The sequence below is a fragment of the Apodemus sylvaticus genome, chromosome 5 (assembly GCF_947179515.1).
Source record: "Apodemus sylvaticus chromosome 5, mApoSyl1.1, whole genome shotgun sequence".
Classification (NCBI taxonomy): domain Eukaryota; kingdom Metazoa; phylum Chordata; class Mammalia; order Rodentia; family Muridae; genus Apodemus; species Apodemus sylvaticus.
The window spans coordinates 66,542,047-66,563,376 of record NC_067476.1 but is presented as its reverse complement, the minus strand read 5'-3'; the positions used below and the strand labels follow the sequence as shown (position 1 = coordinate 66,563,376).

The 21,330-nt window shown below is 36.3% G+C and overlaps 1 protein-coding gene across 1 annotated transcript; it reads left to right on the top strand.

The window, feature by feature from the left end:
• Positions 1–7,911: 7,911 nt before the first annotated feature.
• Positions 7,912–8,844, top strand: LOC127684246 (olfactory receptor 1019). The gene has a single exon (XM_052181201.1). It carries the CDS (start codon positions 7,912–7,914, stop codon positions 8,842–8,844), a length of 933 nt encoding a protein of 310 aa, XP_052037161.1.
• Positions 8,845–21,330: the final 12,486 nt, after the last annotated feature.

Below are 21,330 nucleotides of genomic sequence, written 5' to 3'. Positions count from 1 at the left end.
CTGTGCTGCAACACAAGAATTGTTAGAACACTGAATTAATTTCTAAGAATGTAGAGGATAGATGACAAAAATACTAACAAATGTAAAGAAGAAAACAAAAATACACACATAAAATTTTGATACCCACAAATTTTCACAGAATAGTGAAATATTAAGATCAGAGTGAAAAGCATTTGCCATTACATAATTGTCTATGATAAATGACCTTCAAAATTATAAATATTTATGTCCTGTACATTCAACTGAAGCAAAATTGAACATAACTTAACTCTATGACTTCTCTGTCTCAGTATATATAAAATAACTTAAAATATTAAAAGTTAACAAATGACATGGAAGACCTGAGGTACTTTACATTTTATAACCAATAAATAAAGCAAATTTAGGCTATCCTCATGCAGACAAAAGATTTACATCAACTAACAATCAGGAAAGTTCAGTAATATACTCTAATGATTACAGAACCAGACTGTAGCATGTGTAAACATTCATGATAAAAAAGGTAAGCAGCCAATGAAGTTCAAAAATTTTTTGTTGTTTCTTTTTGTTGTTGCTGTTGTTTGTTTGTTTCTTTGTTTGTTTTCGAGACAGGGTTTCTCTATGTAGCACTGGCTGTCCTGGAACTCAGAAATCCACCTGCCTCTGCCTCCTAAGTGCTGGGATTAAAGGTATGCACCACCACTTCCCGGCAAGTCACAAGATTACAAAAGAACTATTATAAAGCAGCTTAACTATGGATAACATTTATGTACTAGATCACTCAAACTTGAAGAAAAGGATTTCCAATAATTTTACTGAAATAAAAGACAAATGTGTGAATATATACATATATAATTCTAAAACTGATTTAACAGTTACATGAATGTAAGCATTATAAAAAAATAAGTAACATGTTACTCCTTGAAAAACTACAGTTTTGATATTTACCTTACCAGTTAAAACAAATTTAGTTAACAATATTAACAACATGACAGGACCAGAATACATAGCTCTTTGAAGAGCCTTGTGATAATAGTGAATTGAAAGGAATAGCTTAATATTATTACATATAACTTGAAATCATGTTAACACCTACAACTTAAAGTCAAATATGAAAAGGCAAAGGAAAACTCAAAAGAGATATAGCCCTATTCCTCAATCAAAAACTTAGACAACACTCCCAACCAGAAGGACTCTTCATGATTATTTCAGAACACATCTTTCATTATCTCTTATCACTTACTAATAGATTAAATTGCCATAACCTACTTAAGAAATTACTGTTCAATATACCAGTCCTCCCACTTATCACTCATCAAGAAATGTTACTTGGTACTTTCTAAAATGAAATCATAGGGCCAACATTACCCAATACCTTTACTCACAATGATGATGAAGATGGAAATCAATACATGCATCTGGTTAGAAGAGCATAAAAGATCTGATTTTGTCTTACAAAAACATTCAACCATACTGATGGATATTAAACAATAGCTCCCATTGAACCTGACACTCAAGAGTTGGGTATTATAATCTTTCATATTTTCATAGTTACTAAAAATCTATTGAGGTGCCTTTGCTTCTGTTAGTATATATGAGCCTCACCAATCAGTGATGGGGTTTTTGATGGGTACTACACCAAGAGCATTCATTGGCGTGTGGGAATCCCATCTAACTGGAAGTATATTTTTGCCATAACATAGATATTATGTTAATACAGCATTTTTCCTTTCTTAACATGACATTGTCCATATCAGTGATTCACTGGCACAGACAAACTTTGAGAATAGCATCTTCACAGTTTGGAGAGATTGCTCAGTGGTTAATAGCACTGGTTGCTTATACAGAGGACAGGTGTTTGATTACCAGCATTCATAAGGTAGCGTGTTACCATGTATAATTCCAGTTCCTAGGAAGCCAATGCTCCATGGATACTGCACATATATGATACACAGCCATATGTGCAGACAAAATGGCAAGAATGAGTATATAGGAGGGCTTGGTAGAAAGAAGGAAAAGGGAAATGTAATTTTATTACAATCTTAAAATGAAGAAAAAACTGAATTTTTAAAAAGATCATAGAATTGTATTATTTCTTGCTGTTTATGTTTATTCTCACAACTACAGTTCTCTGAGCAATAAAAATGGGCAAAGAGTTAATTTAGCATATGTCTTCATCTCTCAGTACTTTTGAATTTTGAATCAGTTAGTAACTTGGAAAATTAATAGCAAGATGGCTTTTGCTTCAGATTAGAACATTTAAAGCATTCTCCTTACCTTATCTAAATGTTCGACCTCTTTTGATCTTACTATTTCTGCTCTATGCCTAAATTCACAAGCTGGCACAGCTTCAGTAGGAGCACATGTCCTGACTTTCTTGAAGAAGTTGTTGAACCTCTGAACTCCACAAACAAACAAACAAACAACAACAACAACAACAAAAAAAAAACCCTTAGACTTGTTCTTCACGTTTCCTTAAAGGTGAACACTCCAATTTATTATATTGCAATGAAATTCCTTTCAAAAGAGACCATCAGTCACCATGGTCCAGCCATGTGTGAGCCACAGTTGCCTGAAACTTCAGAATTCATTGCATAATATTCACACTTATTTTAAATAAGATGTGGTTCTCATTCCATGTTCTCTGGGAATTGATTCTCTCATGTGGCATCCACATAATCTACATATTTCCTCTCTGAAGTTAAGAAAACAATGAGTCTCCTTTGTATTTCTTAGTTTCTCCCTTGAGACTCCAAAGCCGGTTTTAGAATAAGTTTTGAGAAATATGATTTTAAGCACTATTTTTGCATCATTCCTCTGTGGTCTCCAAAAGCTGTAGCTGTGTCTGCTTAGAAAATTTGAGTCCAGGAAACAGCATTTTAGACATAACTCTAGTGCCCCTTTCTACAAGAAAGCTATGTACACACAAGAAGTTAGGTCATTGAATGATATTTAGGGGTGGAATGAAGAAGGGACTGGACAATAGAAACCACAATGGTTGTTTGGGAAGATGACACCTCAGTTCTGTGTTTCAGTGACTGTGTGTCCTTGAATGTTTCCTAGGTCTTTCTTAGCTATATCATGTCTAATGACTTTGGAAATGTAAAATAATGAATACGAATTTCATCTACTACACAGAAACAATTAGTAAATAAGATTTGCTCATCCTTACACCCATTTTATAAATATATCAAAAATGTTTATAAACAAAATTATTAAAATGCAGCATAATATGACATTCCTAGTAAGACCCTGAAGCCATGTTTTATACACCTGTGATCACTCCAGTGGGTGATCACAGCCTGGGCTACATAGGGAATCCTGACTGAGTTGATTTATTATTCTAAGGTTCTGTATCAGTCACAGATAATGCCATAACTACACTTATTCAGTGTGTAAGTTTGGAAGACTTTAGATATTTCAGCCATATTTTGCCAAAAATATAATTAACGGTCTCATATACCCTTGGAAGTTTTGTCTTCCTTTCCTTTTTTAATTACACAAGACATCTTTTGTTTAATAAATTAATGTCATTCTGTAAGAAATGGCATTTTCAAAGGATTTTCAAGAATAACCAGAAAGATTTTTCATTCATCCCTTAAATCGTACCACACAGGGGTCTTCAGCCGAGACAAAAAGCCTGAACCTACATGGTATGGCAATGCACATCTTTAATCCCAGTACTGGGGAGTGAGAGGCAGGCAGGTCTCTGAATACAAAGATACCCTAGTATACATAGAGAATTCCATTACAGCCAGGGATACAATGTGAGACTTTGTATCAAAAAATGAAATAAAAACGAAATGAAATGAAATGAAAAACAGTGTTTACAACAGATCATTATAGTACAGTATCCTCAAATAAACCTGTACATGTTTTTATCATTAATCTCAAAGGAAAAAGAAAGAAAAATTCCTTAGGGGATGTCACTTATGTATATCTCTTAGTCTCTGGTGAATGTAGAAAATCATTTCATGATGTTTCTTCTGGAAGATAATGCCTGACTCTGAGAATTCAATACCCCCTGCACATAGGCACAACAGCAGGATGAACAAGTGGCTTTGAAACAAACGCCAGGAGGACTCACAGCCTTTCAATTAGTTGCAGAACATTCACTCATCAAGGCTGTTCATCTGAGAAGAAGAAAGCATCAGCCTGCTACTAACATGTAGAAAACAGGTTAGCTTTCTATTGGGACAGGACTGGGAAGAGATGTAATCTGCTCAGGGCAAACTCACATTAGCCAGTAATGCTCTGACCAACTCTTATGGTCACCGGGTGCTTATACCACATTCCAATAATAAGACATGGACCTGGTTTGAACTGCTAGCTGTTATTAGAAACTAGAATCTATAAAATAATAGAACTAAAGGTCTTCTCAACCACATCCTATTCTCAGATCAGAAATCTGCACTATAAAAAACAGTTCACAGAATGGAAACAATTACTGAAAATGCTGCAGCAGCATATCCAGACACTTAATATATGTTCTTTCACAGAAACCTTGTTTTCATCTGAAGCATTTGCCTACCACAAACTTCAAAAGTTAGGTTTCCAGACTTTGTTTAAGTACTTCTGTTTGTGGCTAAAATGTGATCAACACTTTCCCAATAGACAACTATTTTTCATAGGTATTTAATATTTATTATTTGAGACTAAAAGAAAAATATATTAGTATATATAGTAATATAATATATGCATATGTATACATACATGTGAATATATATACATAAACATATATATGAGCATAAATAAATGTATATGTGTATATATGTATATGTATATATATGTAAAGTTGAATCTGAATATTACAGCCTACTTTCTACTCATTTTAAAATTTAACTGACTTGTCTTAGAATTAAAATACTCTATCCTTAGGAGTAAAGACAGCAGGTGATATGTCACCACTATGAGACAAACATTGAATACCTTTTGACAATTATGAACATGAACTTATATTAAATTAAGAATTAATCCTAGTACACAACAGCCAAATGCATTCAATACTGAACACATAAGAATCATTACACCCAGAACCATAGATATAATCTAAGTATCTTTTACACAATATTTAGAAGATAGATATTTTCCCTCCCATTAACAAGTAAAAATCCATGAAGACAAACACTGTTCTGGGAACTACTAGCAGTAAATGGCAGTGCCCGCACTTCTCTGTCCACAACACAAGAGAGCAGGCAGGCTTTGTGGTGAGTGAAGTATCTGCTCATATTTTGCTCTCTTTGAATGAAACATCGAATCTATAAGGAAGGAGTGATTTACTGCAAATCACATTGTTCAAATGGGTGAGATAACCAGGTGTGGGTCTGAGACTTAGCTCATCGGTGAGGTATCTCTTATACCTGTATATGTTACAGTTACAGTTCAGTGTCTTGTCTGTGAATCAGAAATAATGGCTTGGTCTGAGTCTTTATCTAAGCAAGTATACATATGACTGTTTTCTTTCAGTAAGATTATTTCATCTCTTGTTGAGGAGAAAGGCCATCCTAGAAAGGGTTAAGCTACTACATGTGCATAAATATGTGTGAGAATGTATACATCCTTGCCACAATTCATGTAGGACTGTGAGTGTAAATGTGAAAGAACAGCCTCACATATTGGTCTTTCAGCACTTCCTACACCAGACCGACTGTCCCTTGAGCTGCCAGAGGTTCAGCTGTCTACCTCCCAGCTGTCCTAGAAACACTGAAACTGCATACATGTGTTATTGTCCCAGGCCTTACATGAATATGAGGGTCCAAACTCAAATCTTCACTATTATGTGGAAACTACTCATGGAACCCAATCTAAAGGTTTTTGTTCTTGATTTTTTTCAACAGATATATTGAAGTATAATTGACATCAACTATACCTGAAGTACATTCAAGTTGACATATTTCAGTACGTGTACACAGCACAAACTCATCAGCATAAACTGCAAGGTAAGCTCCTTGCACGGATACCTTTTATCTGTGTGTGTGTGTGTGTGTGTGTTTGTGTGTGTGTGCGTGTATGTGTGTGTGCTTGTGTGTGTGTGCGTGTGTGTTACAGGTCTGCATTCCATCACTATTGATGGAATTAATCTTTCATTTTCTATATTTTTGGAAATGGGATAAGTCAAGGTATTCACATTTTATTTCTTTGTTCTCTGGGTATAATTACTTTTGTACTTAGCCTTTATTGTAAATATATCAATAGTTTTACCTCTCTTTTTAATAGAGTAGTGTTGCATCGTGAGCCCACACTATAGTGTATTAGATGTACTTCTATGCATGAACACTTCATTTGTTTGCATTTGTTTGCATAAAATCACTATATTGGTTTATTTTTATAACAGAGTACTTTTATACTTTACATTTCTACTAACAATGATAAAGACTTTAATTCCTATAGTGCCTTGCCAAAACTTGCATCCAAAATTCAAATATGCATATGTATATATACATATGCATATATATTAATTTATATTTCCATACAGGATTATTTGAGCATTTTATTTTTTAATTATTAAATTTATGTAAAACTAAAAACAAAGTTCAGTGTAATCAAGGATGATAAAATTTTATAATCATGTTTTTAAATCTTATGTCAAATTTTGAATATAGAAGTATCTGTGTGAGAGTATATATGGCTGAGCATGCACATACCCATGGTCATACAATGGTCAAAAGAAGGAGTGAAATCTACTGGAGCAATAGTTCCAGATATTAGTGAACTGCCTGATATCACTGCTAAGAACCAAACCAAACCCTCCGTGATATCAGCATGTTCTCTTAAGAGATGAACCATCTTTCCTAATCCTCAATTAAAATAATATTTGTAGGAAACTATATGTTCTAAGACTGAGAATCACAAAAATATAATAGACAACTTTCACAACTATCTTTATATTTTTATTCAGGCATCTCATTCATAGAAAACTCTGAGATCTTCTTACTGAGTTCTTAGGCCTCTTTGTGAGTTACAAATATAAACTTTTAACAAAAAGGTGCTATCCAAATAATTTCTTATAGGCTGATCATTCAATTCTCAGTTGATCTAGTGGAGGTTCCAGTGCATTCAATGAACAAAGAATGAGTCGGTAGATGTATGTATGAGAAACAATGAACTTCTAGAATAATGTACATCTAGAACGCTCTTCTTTGTTGTTATTGATCTTGTAAACTGATCTTGTTAAAAGAAATCAGAGCTAAGGATACAGCTTATAACCATTTCTAATCTTACAATTTAGTCTTCTCTACAATGAATGTGTACCACATCATAAATACATCTGCTTCCTCCGCTTTGTTAAGCAGCAAACCACTGAAAGAGCAGTGTGTTTCTTCTTCAGATTTATGAAGCCATTAAACCCATTTCTAAATTACCTTCTACTCTGTCTTGTTTGATTTGATCTGGTTTGGCTTGCCCACTGCCCTTGAGTCTACATATTAACAGACAGCTATCTAATGAAGGAGGGAAATGACACATCACAAATATGTATTCCTGTGTTTTGTTTCAGAAATACAGAAGAACATCACACCTGATCTTTAATGCTAGTGAATACAGTTAATGATGACAAAGTCCAGGTCAAAAATCTGGTGTTGTGTGTAAATGACCTCACTTTACCAAGGCCACTTACAAGGCAAAACTTGCTTTCTCATGAAGCTCAACATCTCCCATGTATGTGTACTTGGAAAGGACACAAAACCTTGACCAAAGTCTTCTGAGCCACTGTAAAAGTCATTGAATTGAATGAGTAGATAAAGGGTTGAGTATCTTCCAAAGAAGGCCTTCTTTTATTATAAAAAATAGTCTATAATATCCTAAGCACATAATTGCTTAAGTTTATTTTTCATACTTCCAGTGAATGGAAATTTGCAAAACTCATTAACTAAACACACACACTTGTTCACACACACACACACACACACACACGCACACACACTGCTTAGAACAATGAATAAAGAAAATCACTCAGTTGTGACTGAATTTATCTTTATGGGCATCACTCAAGACCCTCAGCTGCAGATCATCTTTTTTGTAGTCTTCCTCATTGTCTACCTGGTCAACGTGCTAGGGAATGTTGGCATGATCATCCTGATCATAACAGACAGCCAGCTTCACACTCCCATGTACTTTTTCCTCTGCAACCTCTCTTTTGTTGACCTGGGCTACTCATCAGCCATTGCTCCCAGGATGCTGGCTGATTTTCTAACAAAGCACAAAGTTATCTCTTTTTCCAGCTGTGCCACCCAGTTTGCTTTCTTTGTAGGTTTTGTGGATGCTGAGTGCTATGTCCTGGCTGCCATGGCCTATGACCGCTTTGTGGCCATCTGCAGACCTCTCCATTATAGCACTCTCATGTCCAAGAAAGTCTGCTTGGTCCTAATGCTGGGTTCCTACTTGGCTGGCCTAGTGAGCTTAGTGGCCCACACTTCTCTCACTTTCAGCCTCAGTTACTGCGGTTCCAATATCATCAACCATTTCTTCTGTGAAATTCCACCACTCTTGGCTCTCTCTTGCTCAGACACTTACATTAGTGAGATACTGCTGTTTAGTCTGTGTGGCTTCATTGAGTTCAGCACCATCCTTATCATCTTCATCTCCTATGCCTTCATTCTCATTGCCATCATCAGAATGCGGTCAGCTGAGGGCCGCCTAAAGGCTTTTTCCACCTGTGGGTCTCATCTTACTGGTGTCACCCTTTTTTATGGTACAGTCATGTTCATGTACCTGAGGCCAACATCCAGTTACTCGCTGGACCAAGACAAGTGGGCCTCTGTGTTCTACACAATTATCATTCCTATGCTGAACCCCTTGATCTACAGTTTGCGGAACAAGGATGTGAAAGCTGCTTTCAAGAAACTGATTGGAAAGAAACCTCAATAATTAAAAGAATTAAAATCTGAATGTCTAGAGGTTAAAAAAATGTAACAGAAGGGCAGTGTTAGGAGATAGAGAATGTAAAATGTTACCCAAATAACCTCCTTACTGAACATATCTCCATCTTGAAAACATTTTCTAAAGCATTTGCAATCTAAATCTCACCAAGTTTCAATAGCAACTATGGGAGGTGGAAATTATTTCATTTTTTAGGTAATAAAATTAAAGTACTAGCAAGTCAACAAACTTGTCAAAATTAATGGAATATAAACTGACCCAAGGACCACAGTTCCTGTCGCAAACACTCAGGTCATAAATTATCTAGAAAACAACCAGCATCCAAATTCTGTGACTTTGAGCTATGTAATCTTTATCAAATTACTTGATATATCTAAAACCCAGTTTACCTTTTAGCATTTAAAACTTAATGTTGTTTGTGAATTTTATACCTTCATGTAATATGGTATCAATAAAATTGTATGCCCCCATCTTCTCCTCTTCCATTCCTTCCATATTTCCTGTTCTACTTTTTCCCTCCAAAATTCACATACAATGTATCTTTTAAAATCATTGAGTGGTCTACTAAGTGATGCTATAATTGCAGTGATGTGTGACCATCTACTGGAGCATGGCTAGCCTCTGAGGAGCTACATTACTGATGAAAACATACACCTCTTGCCCTCAGCAGCCATTGATTACTAATAGCTCCTGATTTGGGAGTGAGACTTCATGACCACTTTCCCCATCTACACTGAGATTCTCTCTGGTATAATATCATGCAGGTCTTATATGCACAGCCACTGTGAATTCATATGTGCATCAGTCCTGTCATAGCCAGCAATAGTGTTTCATTACAGACATCCTGTACCTCTGAGTCTTGGAATCTTTCTCTTTTGTTCTGAGACAATTCCTGAGGCTTGAGGAGAGTGGCTGTTTAGACAATAAGACACCAGATTGCTCAGCCCTAAATGGGAAATCTTATAACATTTTAAAGGTTGTACCACATCATCTACTAGTTTTCTGTCATATGAGCAATGCTTAATTTGCAGTAATTACTTATACTATTTTTGGTTTATAAGTTGCCTACCTATATGACTATCCATAATCACACAACCAATGTGATAATAAACTGAAGATATTTTTTTAATGTTTAGGGTATAATTGTAGACTGAAGTATTTACATAAAGCCATAAGTACAAGATAATTGTAGATATAAATTCAATCATCATGTTTTTTTGGGTTTTTTATATTTTTTAATTTTATTTTTTATTAAATTTATTCTTTATTTACATTTCAAATGATTCCCCTTTCCTGTTCTCCCCCACCCCACAGAAAGTTCCATAAGCCATCCCCCTACCCCTGTTCTCCGATCAATCCCCTTCTGTTTCCCTGTCCTGGTATTCCCCTACACTGCTGCATCAAGCCTTTTCAGGACCAGGGCCTTTCTTCCCTTTGATGTCCAAAAAGGCCATCCTCTGCTGCCTATGCACCTGGAGCCATGGGTAACACCATGTGTAATATCTGGTTTATGGTTTTGTTCCTAGTAGCTCTGGGAGTACTGGGTGGCTCATATCGTTGTTCCTCCTATGGTGCTACAAACCCCTTCAGCTCTTTGGGTCCTTTCTCTAGCTTCCACATTGGGGACCCTGTGCTCAGTTCAATGGCTGAATGGGAGTGTCCCCCTCTGTATTTGTCATGCACTAGCAGAGCCTCCAGGTGACAGCCATATCTGGCTCCAGTCAGCAAGTTCTCGTGGGCATCAATAATAGATAATGTCTGGGTTTTGTAACTGTATATGGGATGGATCACTAGGTGGGGTAGTGTCTGGATGGTCTTTACCTTAGTCTCTGCTCCACACATTGTCTCTGTATCTCCTTCTGTGGGTTTTTTGTTCTCCCTTCTAAGAAGGACCAGAATACCCATACTTTGTTCTTCCTCCTTCCTTGGCATCATTTGATATGTGAATTGTGTCTTGGGTAGTCCAAGCTTCTGAGCTAATATCCACTTATCAGTGAGTGCATACCATTTGTATTCTTTTGTGATTGGCTTACCTAACTTAGGATGATATTTTCCAGTTCCACCCATTTGCTTCAGAATTTCATAAATTCATTGTTTTTAATAGCTGAGTAGTATTCCACTGTGTAAAAATTGCAAAATTTCTGTCAATTGCAAAGGACACTGTCAATAGGACAAAATGGCAACCAACAAATTGGGAAAAGATCTTTACCAACCCTACATCCAACAAAGAGCTAATCTCCAATATATACAAAGAACTCAAAAAGTTAAAACTCCAGAGAACCAAATTACCCTATTAAAAATGGGGTATAGAGCTAAACAAAGAATTTTCACCTGAGGCATATCGAATGGCTGAGAAGTACCTAAAGAAATGTTCAATATCCTTAGTCATCAGGGAAATGCAAATCAAAACAACCTTGAGATTTCACCTCACACCAGTCAGAATGGCTAAGATCAAAATCTCAGGAGATAGCAAGTGCTGACAAGGATGTGGAGAAAGAGGAATACTCTTCCACTGCTTGTGGGGTTGCAAGCTGGTACAACCACTCTGGAAATCAGTCTGGCACTTCCTCAGAAAACTGGGCATGTTACTACTTGAGGACCCTGTTATACCACTCCTAGGCGTATACCCAGAGGATTCTATAACATGTAATAAGGACACATGCTCTACTATGTTCATAGCAGTCCTATTTATAATAGCCAGAAGCTGGAAAGAACCCAGATGTCCCTCAAACATCATAGTTTTGATCTCAGTCCTATCAACTCTGTCAGTTAAATCTTTTGATCGTTGTCAGTTTCCTCATCAATAGTATGAAGGCTATATTTATATTTTATTGATACTGAGTTAGCATAATTAATAGTTCAATAAATTCTGATGTTTGAAAAGACTAAGTGCTTTCACATTTCAGCTTTTTTTTAAAATAAACATAAAACTAATAAATATATTAATTATATTCTCCATAATAGTTTATAAAATTTGTAATCATTGGCATTCTCTAAAATCAATGTTGCTATTACTTTCTTAGTGGATATAAAACAAAACTGGATAAAATGGGTATGAGTAGATATATCAAAGTGACATAAAACTGAGATTTAATTGTATTTTCTCTGTATCTGATCTATCTGATCTTAGGTGAGAATATTTCAAGCAATCTGTTGCTAAGATTAATGGAAAATGTAAGATCTATACTTATTTTGTGGTGTTTATTCTCCTAGATAAATATAATATCACAGGAAAACTAAAGATAAATATTTAAAAATAATCACAATGTTCTTCAATTCACAAAACTAAAGTCATTTTCTCCAGAGATGAGGAAAATATTGTGAAAAATATGGCATTTGAATCATCTTTAATGCTTAAGCCAAAAATGTTAAAGAGAAGAAAATGAGCCAGGTAGTTTATACTAACCAGATAAGGTATGGTGTCAGAAACAGTTGTTTGAGCTGAATGTGCTCATGAGAGCTTCCTGGTGAAAGTGAAATGCACCTTCATTATCTGGTAAATATTTAAAGATAAGGAGTTAATTCCTTTAGAAGACAGGAGTTTATATCTTATGAATAGCAGAGAACAGAGTCATTGTTTTCTAAAATCATGTCACATAGCCACTCTTCCTTCCAGAAATTAATGTTTCAGACCTTATTCTAGCATAGAATTTTTGCTCTCTGTAAATTCTTGCTTATTCTAGCCACTGTCCTTCAAACTCTAGAAATCCACTTGCAATACACAAAGTTTTACTATATGGTGCACATCCATCATCACTTCTTTACAAACTATTCCTAAACTCATCATCCAGGATGTTCTCATCTGTAACTAAACAAGAACTAGGTAAGGCAATGTTCTTGAAGGAAGACTTTACCAATCTTATTGAAGACAGTGTTGATTTTCACCAACTGTTCTCTAGAAAATATTAATAGAGCTGTCTCTCTCTCTCAGACACATCCTAAAACATCTGGAAAGCTGAAATCTAGTATGTTTATGTAATTTCGTATTAATAAATGGTGATACTTCAGTGTGCTCCAATAATGTTGTGCATAGAATTCTGCTACAGTTTGAAGCACCTATACCTATACCTTAACACGAAGACTCCCTTGGGAAACTAGGATATGCAAAAAAAAAAAAAAAAAAAAAAAAAAAAAAAAAAAAACAGTTGTTTGAGCTGAATGTGCTCATGAGAGCTTCCTGGTGAAAGTGAAATGCACCTTCATTATCTGGAAAATATTTAAAGATAAGGAGTTAATTCCTTTAGAAGACAGGAGTTTATATCTTATGAATAGCAGAGAACAGAGTCATTGTTTTCTAAAATCATGTCACATAGCCATGATTAAGGGTTTGGAAACATTAGTTATGCACTAAAGATTCATCAAACCAATGAATGGTCATACTTCCTTAGAACAGATGAGAGACAGTGAAATCCAGTCCAAATTCTCAGTCTAGAGAAGGATATGAACACCTAAAAGTCTACCTGCAATCATTGATCAATTGATTGTGATAAAGACTGAATTCTGAGCTGCAGACACACTAGAACTGTAGCATCAAGTTACCTCCTCTGTCACATAGCTCCATTTCATGAAATGATGAAACTGGAGTTAAGGAAATATGATCGTTTTTATGACCATGTTCTTAGCTTATGGCAGTACAGGTAAAAATAAAAGAATTAAACAAAATTTTAATTCGGTACAGATCTTGTGTAATAACCACAACTGCTGTCAACTTAGGTATGCAATAACCAACTCTTATCCAGAGCCTTTTCCCCCATCTTCCCATGGCACTCTTTCTGCCTGTTCTTCCTAAATGTTCCTTAGCATGATGATAGAATGTGTAATCAAGATAAAGTATATGCCCTAGAGGTCACCCCACCCCATCCCCAACCCCGCCCCCTCCAGCAGACAATTTCTACTCATTCTCCCAGCCCTATCTCCCTGGCTCTGTCCAAAACTGATCCACCCCACCATTCCCCTCTCTCCTACCCAGTACCTTTCTTCCATTCAGCTCTGATGACTATTTTATTTCCCCTTCTGGGTAAGATTCAAGCACCCTCCCTTGGGCCCTCCTTGTCATTTAGCTTCTTTGGGTCTATGAATTGTAGCGTGGGTATCCTGTACTTTATTGCTAATGCTCACTAATAAGTAATCACATACCATGCATGACCATTTGGGTCTTGGTTACCTCATTCAGGACAGTTTCTAATTCCATCCATTTGCCTGAAAATTTCACAATTGTCTTGTTTTTAATGGCTGAGTAGTATTTCGCTGTGTAAACGAACCATGGCTTCTTTATCCATTCTTTGCTTTATGGACATCTGGGTTGTTTCCAGTGTATGGATATCACAAATAAAGCTGCTATGATTTAACACCACAGGAAAATGCCCTGTGGTGTTAAAGGCATCTTTCATGTATACCAGTGTGCATATATATTTATAGTGTGTATAAGAAGTGGTATAGCTGGGTCTTTATGTAGATCTAGTCCCAATTTTCTGAGAAAATGACAGATTGATTTCCGGAGTGAATGTACAAGTTTGCACTCCCACCAGCAGTGGGGGAGTCTTCCCCTTGCTCCACATCCTTGTCAACATGTACTGCCACTTGTGTTTTTTATTTTATCCATTTTTATTGGTATAAAGCAAAATCTCAGAGTCCTTTTGATTGGCATTTCCCTGATGACTAAGGAAATTGAACATTATTTAACATAATTAACATTTATTAACATTTGCTGAATTAAAAACAAATGAATGAGTTGAACTCCCAGGGGAGAATAGTTAAATTCACTTAATAAGTTAGTAACCATTTTCCCATCTCCTATAAATATAACTAAATTAGACTTCTTGTTATAAATGATTACTTTCTCTCATTTCCAGTAATATTAAATAAATAATTTGCATGCAAATGTGGAGCATACACATGTGGATATATATGTACATACACATGATTATACAACACAGCTAATACGTAGAAGTATGTCAGGGTGCTTAGTGTGTAATACACTTAAATAAAGATCAATGGGAAGCATACAGTTTTCATGGGTGAAACTGACTTGTTCATTTTCTTATCCAGCAAATTATAATTCTGTGCTTACTGTATCGCAAGCTGGGTACTGGATTACACAGTGATATCTTCTCCTTCACAGTCATGTCAGCTTAGCATCCTTGCCTGGATGACAGAGAAGGAAAACAGAGACAGGATGCAGAAGCCCTGCACAGGTTGGACTTAGGACTCTGGATCCAGAACAACTGGAATGGGGGCTATCCAAAAACTCTGATGCCTGTACATGGGATATGTTCTAGATGGGCTGCCTTGTCTGGCCTCAGTGGGAGAGGAAGTGCCTAGCCTTGAGGAGACTTAAAGTGCCAGGGTTGAGAGACACCCAAGGGTAAACCTCACCTTCCCTTCAGAGAAGAAGGGAATGAGGGAAGAACTGTAAGGGGTTAGAGGAGGGGTTCAGTAAGTAGGATGCAAAGTGAATAAGAAAAAAATTAAATTAAATTAAAAATAAACACACATAGCAGTATAAGGCAAAACCAGAACAGGGAAGTGGGAAGGGGCGGGGTTGGAGAACAGGGGGAGGGAAGAGTTATGTGACTTTCAGGGAGTGAGGGGCCAGAAAAGGGGAAATCATTTGAAATGTAAATAAAAAATATATCAAATAAAAAAACAATAAAAAATTGAAAAAATTAAACACACAAACACACATGCACATGGACATGGACACTGCAACAAAAGCCCATTTCTCATGACCCCCTCTATCCTCAGGTATGAAAGAGACTGCTTATGACAGAGTGGCAGAGGTTAATCATATTGGAAAAGGGAATCTGCAAAAGATATCAAGCAAGTGTAATGAGAGAGATCACTTCTGGAAGATGCAGCAGTACACTTAGTCCTAGTCTTCCCATCAGGAGTGGTGCATCACCAAGCCTCTATATATTAAAAATTCCTTCTGAAGCAGATATCAGAATATGCTCAGAACATTGAATGAAAGAAGTGTGCTGTGGAAATTTAGCTTCAGTAGAAATAGTAACAGTGGCCATTGTAAACTAGCTTCTGGAACCCTGTTGAACTTTTTTATGTTTGTAAATTATTAGATTAGTATAAATCACATCTTGGGGTAAATCATTTTAAATAATATTTTTAAGTGGTAGATATTATTGAAAACATCTCAATGAAACTTTTCACTCAAAATAATTTTTGAGCAATATATGACCAGTGTTCAGCTAAATTGACAAAATATAGTGATATGTTTTCTAAGTAATTTATCATTTACTAATATATTTATGTTATATGGTGTATCCAAAGATCAGATTGTATATTAAATAATTGCTTCCTCCATTGTAAATTCAAAGTTGTAATGAAATATTAATGGTAGTTGTATAATACACACTGAGATCTATGAGAAAAATAAGGAAAGATTTGACATTTAAATTTCAATTGAATGTATGTTCAAAATATTTCAGAGACTTTTAAAATTTCCTGAGTGTTTTTTAGCCTCCTATAATACAATGAGAATTTCTTTAAGTGCTTCTCATCCACAGACCACATGAAGCTCAAAAAGAATGAAGACGAAAGTGTGGGTTCTTTGTTCCTTCTTAGAAGGGGGAAGAAAATACTCACAGGAGGAAACACAGAGTCAAAGCATGAAGTAGAGACTGAAGGAAAGGCCAAGTAGAGATGGCCCCACCTGGGGATCCATCCCATATACAGACAGTAAACCCAGACACTATTGTGGACGCCAAGAAGTACTTGCTGACAGGAGCCTGATATAGTTGTCTCCTGAGTGGTTCTGCCAGAGCCTGACAAATACAGAGGTGTATCCTCACATCCAACCATTGGACTGAGTATGGGATACAAAATGAAGGAGTTAGAGAAAGGACTGAAGGAGCTAAAGGGGTTTGCAGCTCATTAGGAGGAACAACAATATCAACCAACCAGATGCCCCAAGAACTCCAGGGACTAAACCACCAACCAAAGGGTACACATGGAGGGACAGATAGCTCCAATGTGTAGGAAAGGATGGCCTTGTTGAAAGTGAATAGGAGAAGAGGCCTTTGGTCCTATGAAGGTTCGATGCCCCAGTGTAGGGGAATGCCAGGACAGGAAAGTGGGAGTGGGTGGGTTAGTGAGCAGACAGAGGGGAGATTGGATAGGGAGTTTGCAGAGGGGAAACCTAGAAAGGGGATAATAACATTTGAAATGTAAATAAATAAAATATAAATAAAATATCCAATAAAAATGACTAAGCATAAAAAAGAAAAAAGAAATAAAGATACATGATCCACAGGTAGACAAATAAACATATAAATAGATATATTTATCATAAAATATGTATTAGCACAAATAATATCTCACGTTAACAAAGTTATAATCTTAAAATTATAATTTTGTTCCTTTTTGTGTTTTTTAAAAAGAGAACCTCCTAAAATGTCCGGTAATACTGATTAACTAAAATACAGGAAAAATTACTGGTTATAACAACAGACTATACTTTGTTGATGCTAGACTTTGTTAAAATAAACCATTTTTTCACAAACACAGCATAACATTTTTAAATCTCTTTATGAAATTGGGCATAGTGAAATGAGATGAAACTAGCGTAATATTAAATCAGGAAAAATTAAAAGAAGACTTTTGAATCAGGAAGGAAGACTAGAGAGAAGGAGGATAAAGATAGGGAATAGAGGGGGAGAACTTTAAAACATAGTAAGGAAACCACAATTTTCACAACATTGAACTTGCAATGAAACCCATAATTTGTAAAAATCAGTTAGTAAAAAATAAAGGTGTTTAAGTTATAAAGTAAATGAATAAACAAAATGTAACTATTTTAAGCACCTAACATCATTGAATGCTGTATATTTCTTACCTCTGCAATCTGTGTGTTGCCATGGTCATACACATGTACCAGGAAATTACACATTAAGAAATTCAATGTAGTGAAAGATGAAATGTCCATCCTTTGTGTTAGCTTTAAAACGAGTTCCTTTTGAGCAATGTCCTTTGTATAGTGAGTAGATTTATTCATCCAGTATTTCTAAAATATTGAGTTTCTCTTTTCTCATGTCAAAAGAAGCAAACATAAAAGAGACAAACGTGTTTGGCAACGAGACCTAGTTTATGTGCCCTAATGTCTGGATTACTTTGTTTACATTGTACCTGATCATAAATTGTTGGCTATGACAAAAGAAAAACTAACAAGAAATGAAGAAATTACTGATAGATTCAAAGAAGGAGAAGATCATTGCTTCCAGTTATTTATCCACTGGCTTTGGGCCAACATATCGCCTTTGCAATGTGAGTGAATATTTCATTCAGAGCCTTTACGTTAGGAGCCAACCATTTTTTCATTTATCAAAAGATCCAACTCTACATATCATTGGTAATTTTGAGTTTCTTTTTAAAAATTAATATAGTTGTTTCTAAATTATAAACAATCAAATAAGCATATGTTGTATTTTGTGATATTTGGAAGAGTTTAAATTGTAATCCTGTCCTTTCACCAAATTATTCTGAAGAACACATATCAAGCATGTATGTTTCTTTACTTGCTGTGTATGAGAATGTATATGACATATTTATTTGTAAATCAAGGCAGATTCTAAATATTAAATTTCTGCATAATGAATTAAAGTCTACATTCATGACTGTCATTTTATTTTGCTTGATAAATATTTAAGATTTTTTATTGTAACCACCAACAGCATCAGAATTGTCTTTTTACTGATTGTCCCTTGAATTTAGGTAGAAGAAAAGTGTGTATTATATGTGCTAGATAACATGCTCCTCCTCCCCTAACTCCTCCCAGTTCTTCTCTACCTCCCCTCCCATCCAGATCCGAACTGTCATCTGTTTCTCTAAAAAACTGCATCTAAGAAATAATAAAAATAATGGAATAAAACAAAAATAAACAAGTCAGAATGGGACAAATCAAACAGATGTAAAAGAGCCAAAGAATATGCAAGAGAAACATATAGATACAAAGACACATGATACCAAGCACAGGAGTACCATTAAAAGAAAAAACAAACAAACAAACAAAAAACCCTAGAAGCCATAATATATATGCAAAGGACCTGTAAGTTAAAAAAATAAAATGCCCTGACAGAACATTGTGAGACAAAGAACTTGCAAAGAGGCTGCTGAAATCTATTTGTGCTGGGAATTTACTGCTATGCATGGTGTCTGCTATTGAGTGGCTTGTTTCCCTAGTGAGAGTCCTTTGAAGAAACCTGTATTTCATTTTTAAGAGTTATTAACTGTAGCTAACATTAGGGTTCAGGATGGGAGTGTATTTCCACTTCTCTCATCTCTAGGAACCCAACTAGGGCAGACCTGTGCAGGCCCTGTGCATGCTATCTTAGTCCCTCTGGATTCATATGTCTCTGGATGGTGCTGTGTGGAGGTGGCCTTGATTCCTGCAGTTCTTGATACTCTTTCTTTTTATTGGATATTTTATGTATTTACATTTCAAGTGTTATCCCCTTTCCTGGTTTCTCCTTCAGAACCCCTCTCTCCCTGCTTCTATGAGGCTGCTCCCCCTCCTCCCACCCTCTCCCACCTTACTGCCCTGACATTCCCTAACACTGGGGAATTGAGCCTTCACAAAACTAAGGGCTTCTCCTCCTATTGATGCCAGATTATGACATCCTCTGCTACATATGTGACCGGAGTCATGGGTCCCTCCATGTATACTCTTTGGATGGTGATTTAGTCCTGGGAGCTCTGGAAGGTCTGGTTGGTTGATATTGTTGTTCTCCTGATGGGGTTGCAAACCCCTTCAGCTCCTTTAGTCCTTTCTCTAACTCCTCCATTGGGGAACCCATGCTCAGTCCAATAGTTGGCTGCAAGCATCTTCCTCTGTATTTGTAAGGTTCTGGTAGAGCCTCTCAGGAGACAGCTATAACAAGCTCCTGTTAGCAAGCCCTTCTTGCCACCTGCAATGGTGTCTGGGTTTGATGTCTGTATATGGGATGGAGTCCCGGGTAGACTCTGGCTGGCCTTTTCTTCACTCTCTGTCCCACACATTGTTCCTGCATTTCCTTTTGGTTCGTAGGCTCATACCATCTCCACTTCTGCAGAATTCCTTGAGCCCTGAAGGGAAGAATGGTTAAGCAAGTCTATTTATGATAAGATCAACCAAAAAAGTACTTTTGATTCAAAAGTAGACTACAGAATCCTGTTTCCAGGAAGACCATAAGACTATCAAAATTGTGGAATTTTACATAAAAAAAAAGTCTTCAGCTGCAATTCTACATGTGTTGAGAACTGACATTTCTATTATTGATATTATTTATATTATTTAGGGAGAGATATGACTGAGGGAAAGGAAGTCTAGTAACCAGCCCAAATTGTGATCCAACTCAAGGAAAGGCTCCAAGGCCTGACACTATTACTGATGCTGTGGTGTGTTTATAGAGAGGAGCCCAGCATGGCTGCCCCTCTGAGAGGTCCAACACACAGCTGAGTCAGATGCAGATACTTACACCCAACCAGTGGACAGAAGCCTGGGATCCTTATTGTTGAATTAGGGAAAGACTGGAGGAAGTTGATGAAGAGGGTGACTCCATAGGTCTCTCTCAACTAACTTGGACCCCCACAATTTCTGACACTGAGCCACCAACAAGGCAGCATACACAAGCTGATATGAGGCCTCTGATCCATATACAGCGGAGGACTGCCTGGTCTGGCCTCAGGGAGGCAAAAGGCATCTAACCTGTGAGAGATTTGAGGCCCCAGGGAGTGGGGAGGTCTGGTAGGGTGGAGGGACATCCTCTTGGAGACAGGGGTGAGGACCAATGAATGGAACAAGAATTGTCAGATGGTGGAGCAGGAGGGGAATAATGACTGGACTGCAAAAGAAAGAAAGAAAGAAAGAAAGAAAGAAAGAAAGAAAGAAAGAAAGAAAGAAAGAAAGAAAGAAAGAAAGAAAGAAAGAAAGAAAGAAAGAAAGAAAGAAAGAAAGAAAGAAAGAAAGGAAGGAAGGAAGGAAGGAAGGAAGGAAGGAAGGAAGGAAGGAAGGAAGGAAGGAAGGAAGGAAGGAAGGAAGGAAGGAAGGAAGGAAGGAAGGAAGGAGAAAGAAAGAAGAAAGAAAGAAAGAAGAAAGAAGAAAGAAGAAAGAAAGAAGAAAGAAGAAGAAGAAAGAAAGAAGAAAGAAAGAAGAAAGAAAGAAGAATAACAATAAACTTTTAAAAAGTAATTTCGTCTTTATGAGAGTTTTAATTAATTCATTTGATAGTGCAGTTCAGTAGATACAAACTTTACCAGTAAATAGCAAATTATATTGATTCAATACAGACAATTGTTTTGACCTATTAAATGCCCAACTTTGTATTTGGAAGTAATATTTTTTCCTGTTGCTGCAGATAGATGTATGTGTTTGTTATGAAGGCTAGTGAAAGAGCTGACAGGCTAAGCATTTTTCATTCTCTCTCTTCATACTTAGGTGGCAGTTATCCTAGATTAGCAGTTGAGCCTAAGGTCTTTTCATAGACT

What these genes read in the sequence shown, in the direction of transcription:
- LOC127684246 (XM_052181201.1), top strand. Translation starts at nt 7,912, where the DNA reads ATGAATAAAGAAAATCACTCAGTTGTGACTGAATTTATCTTTATGGGC.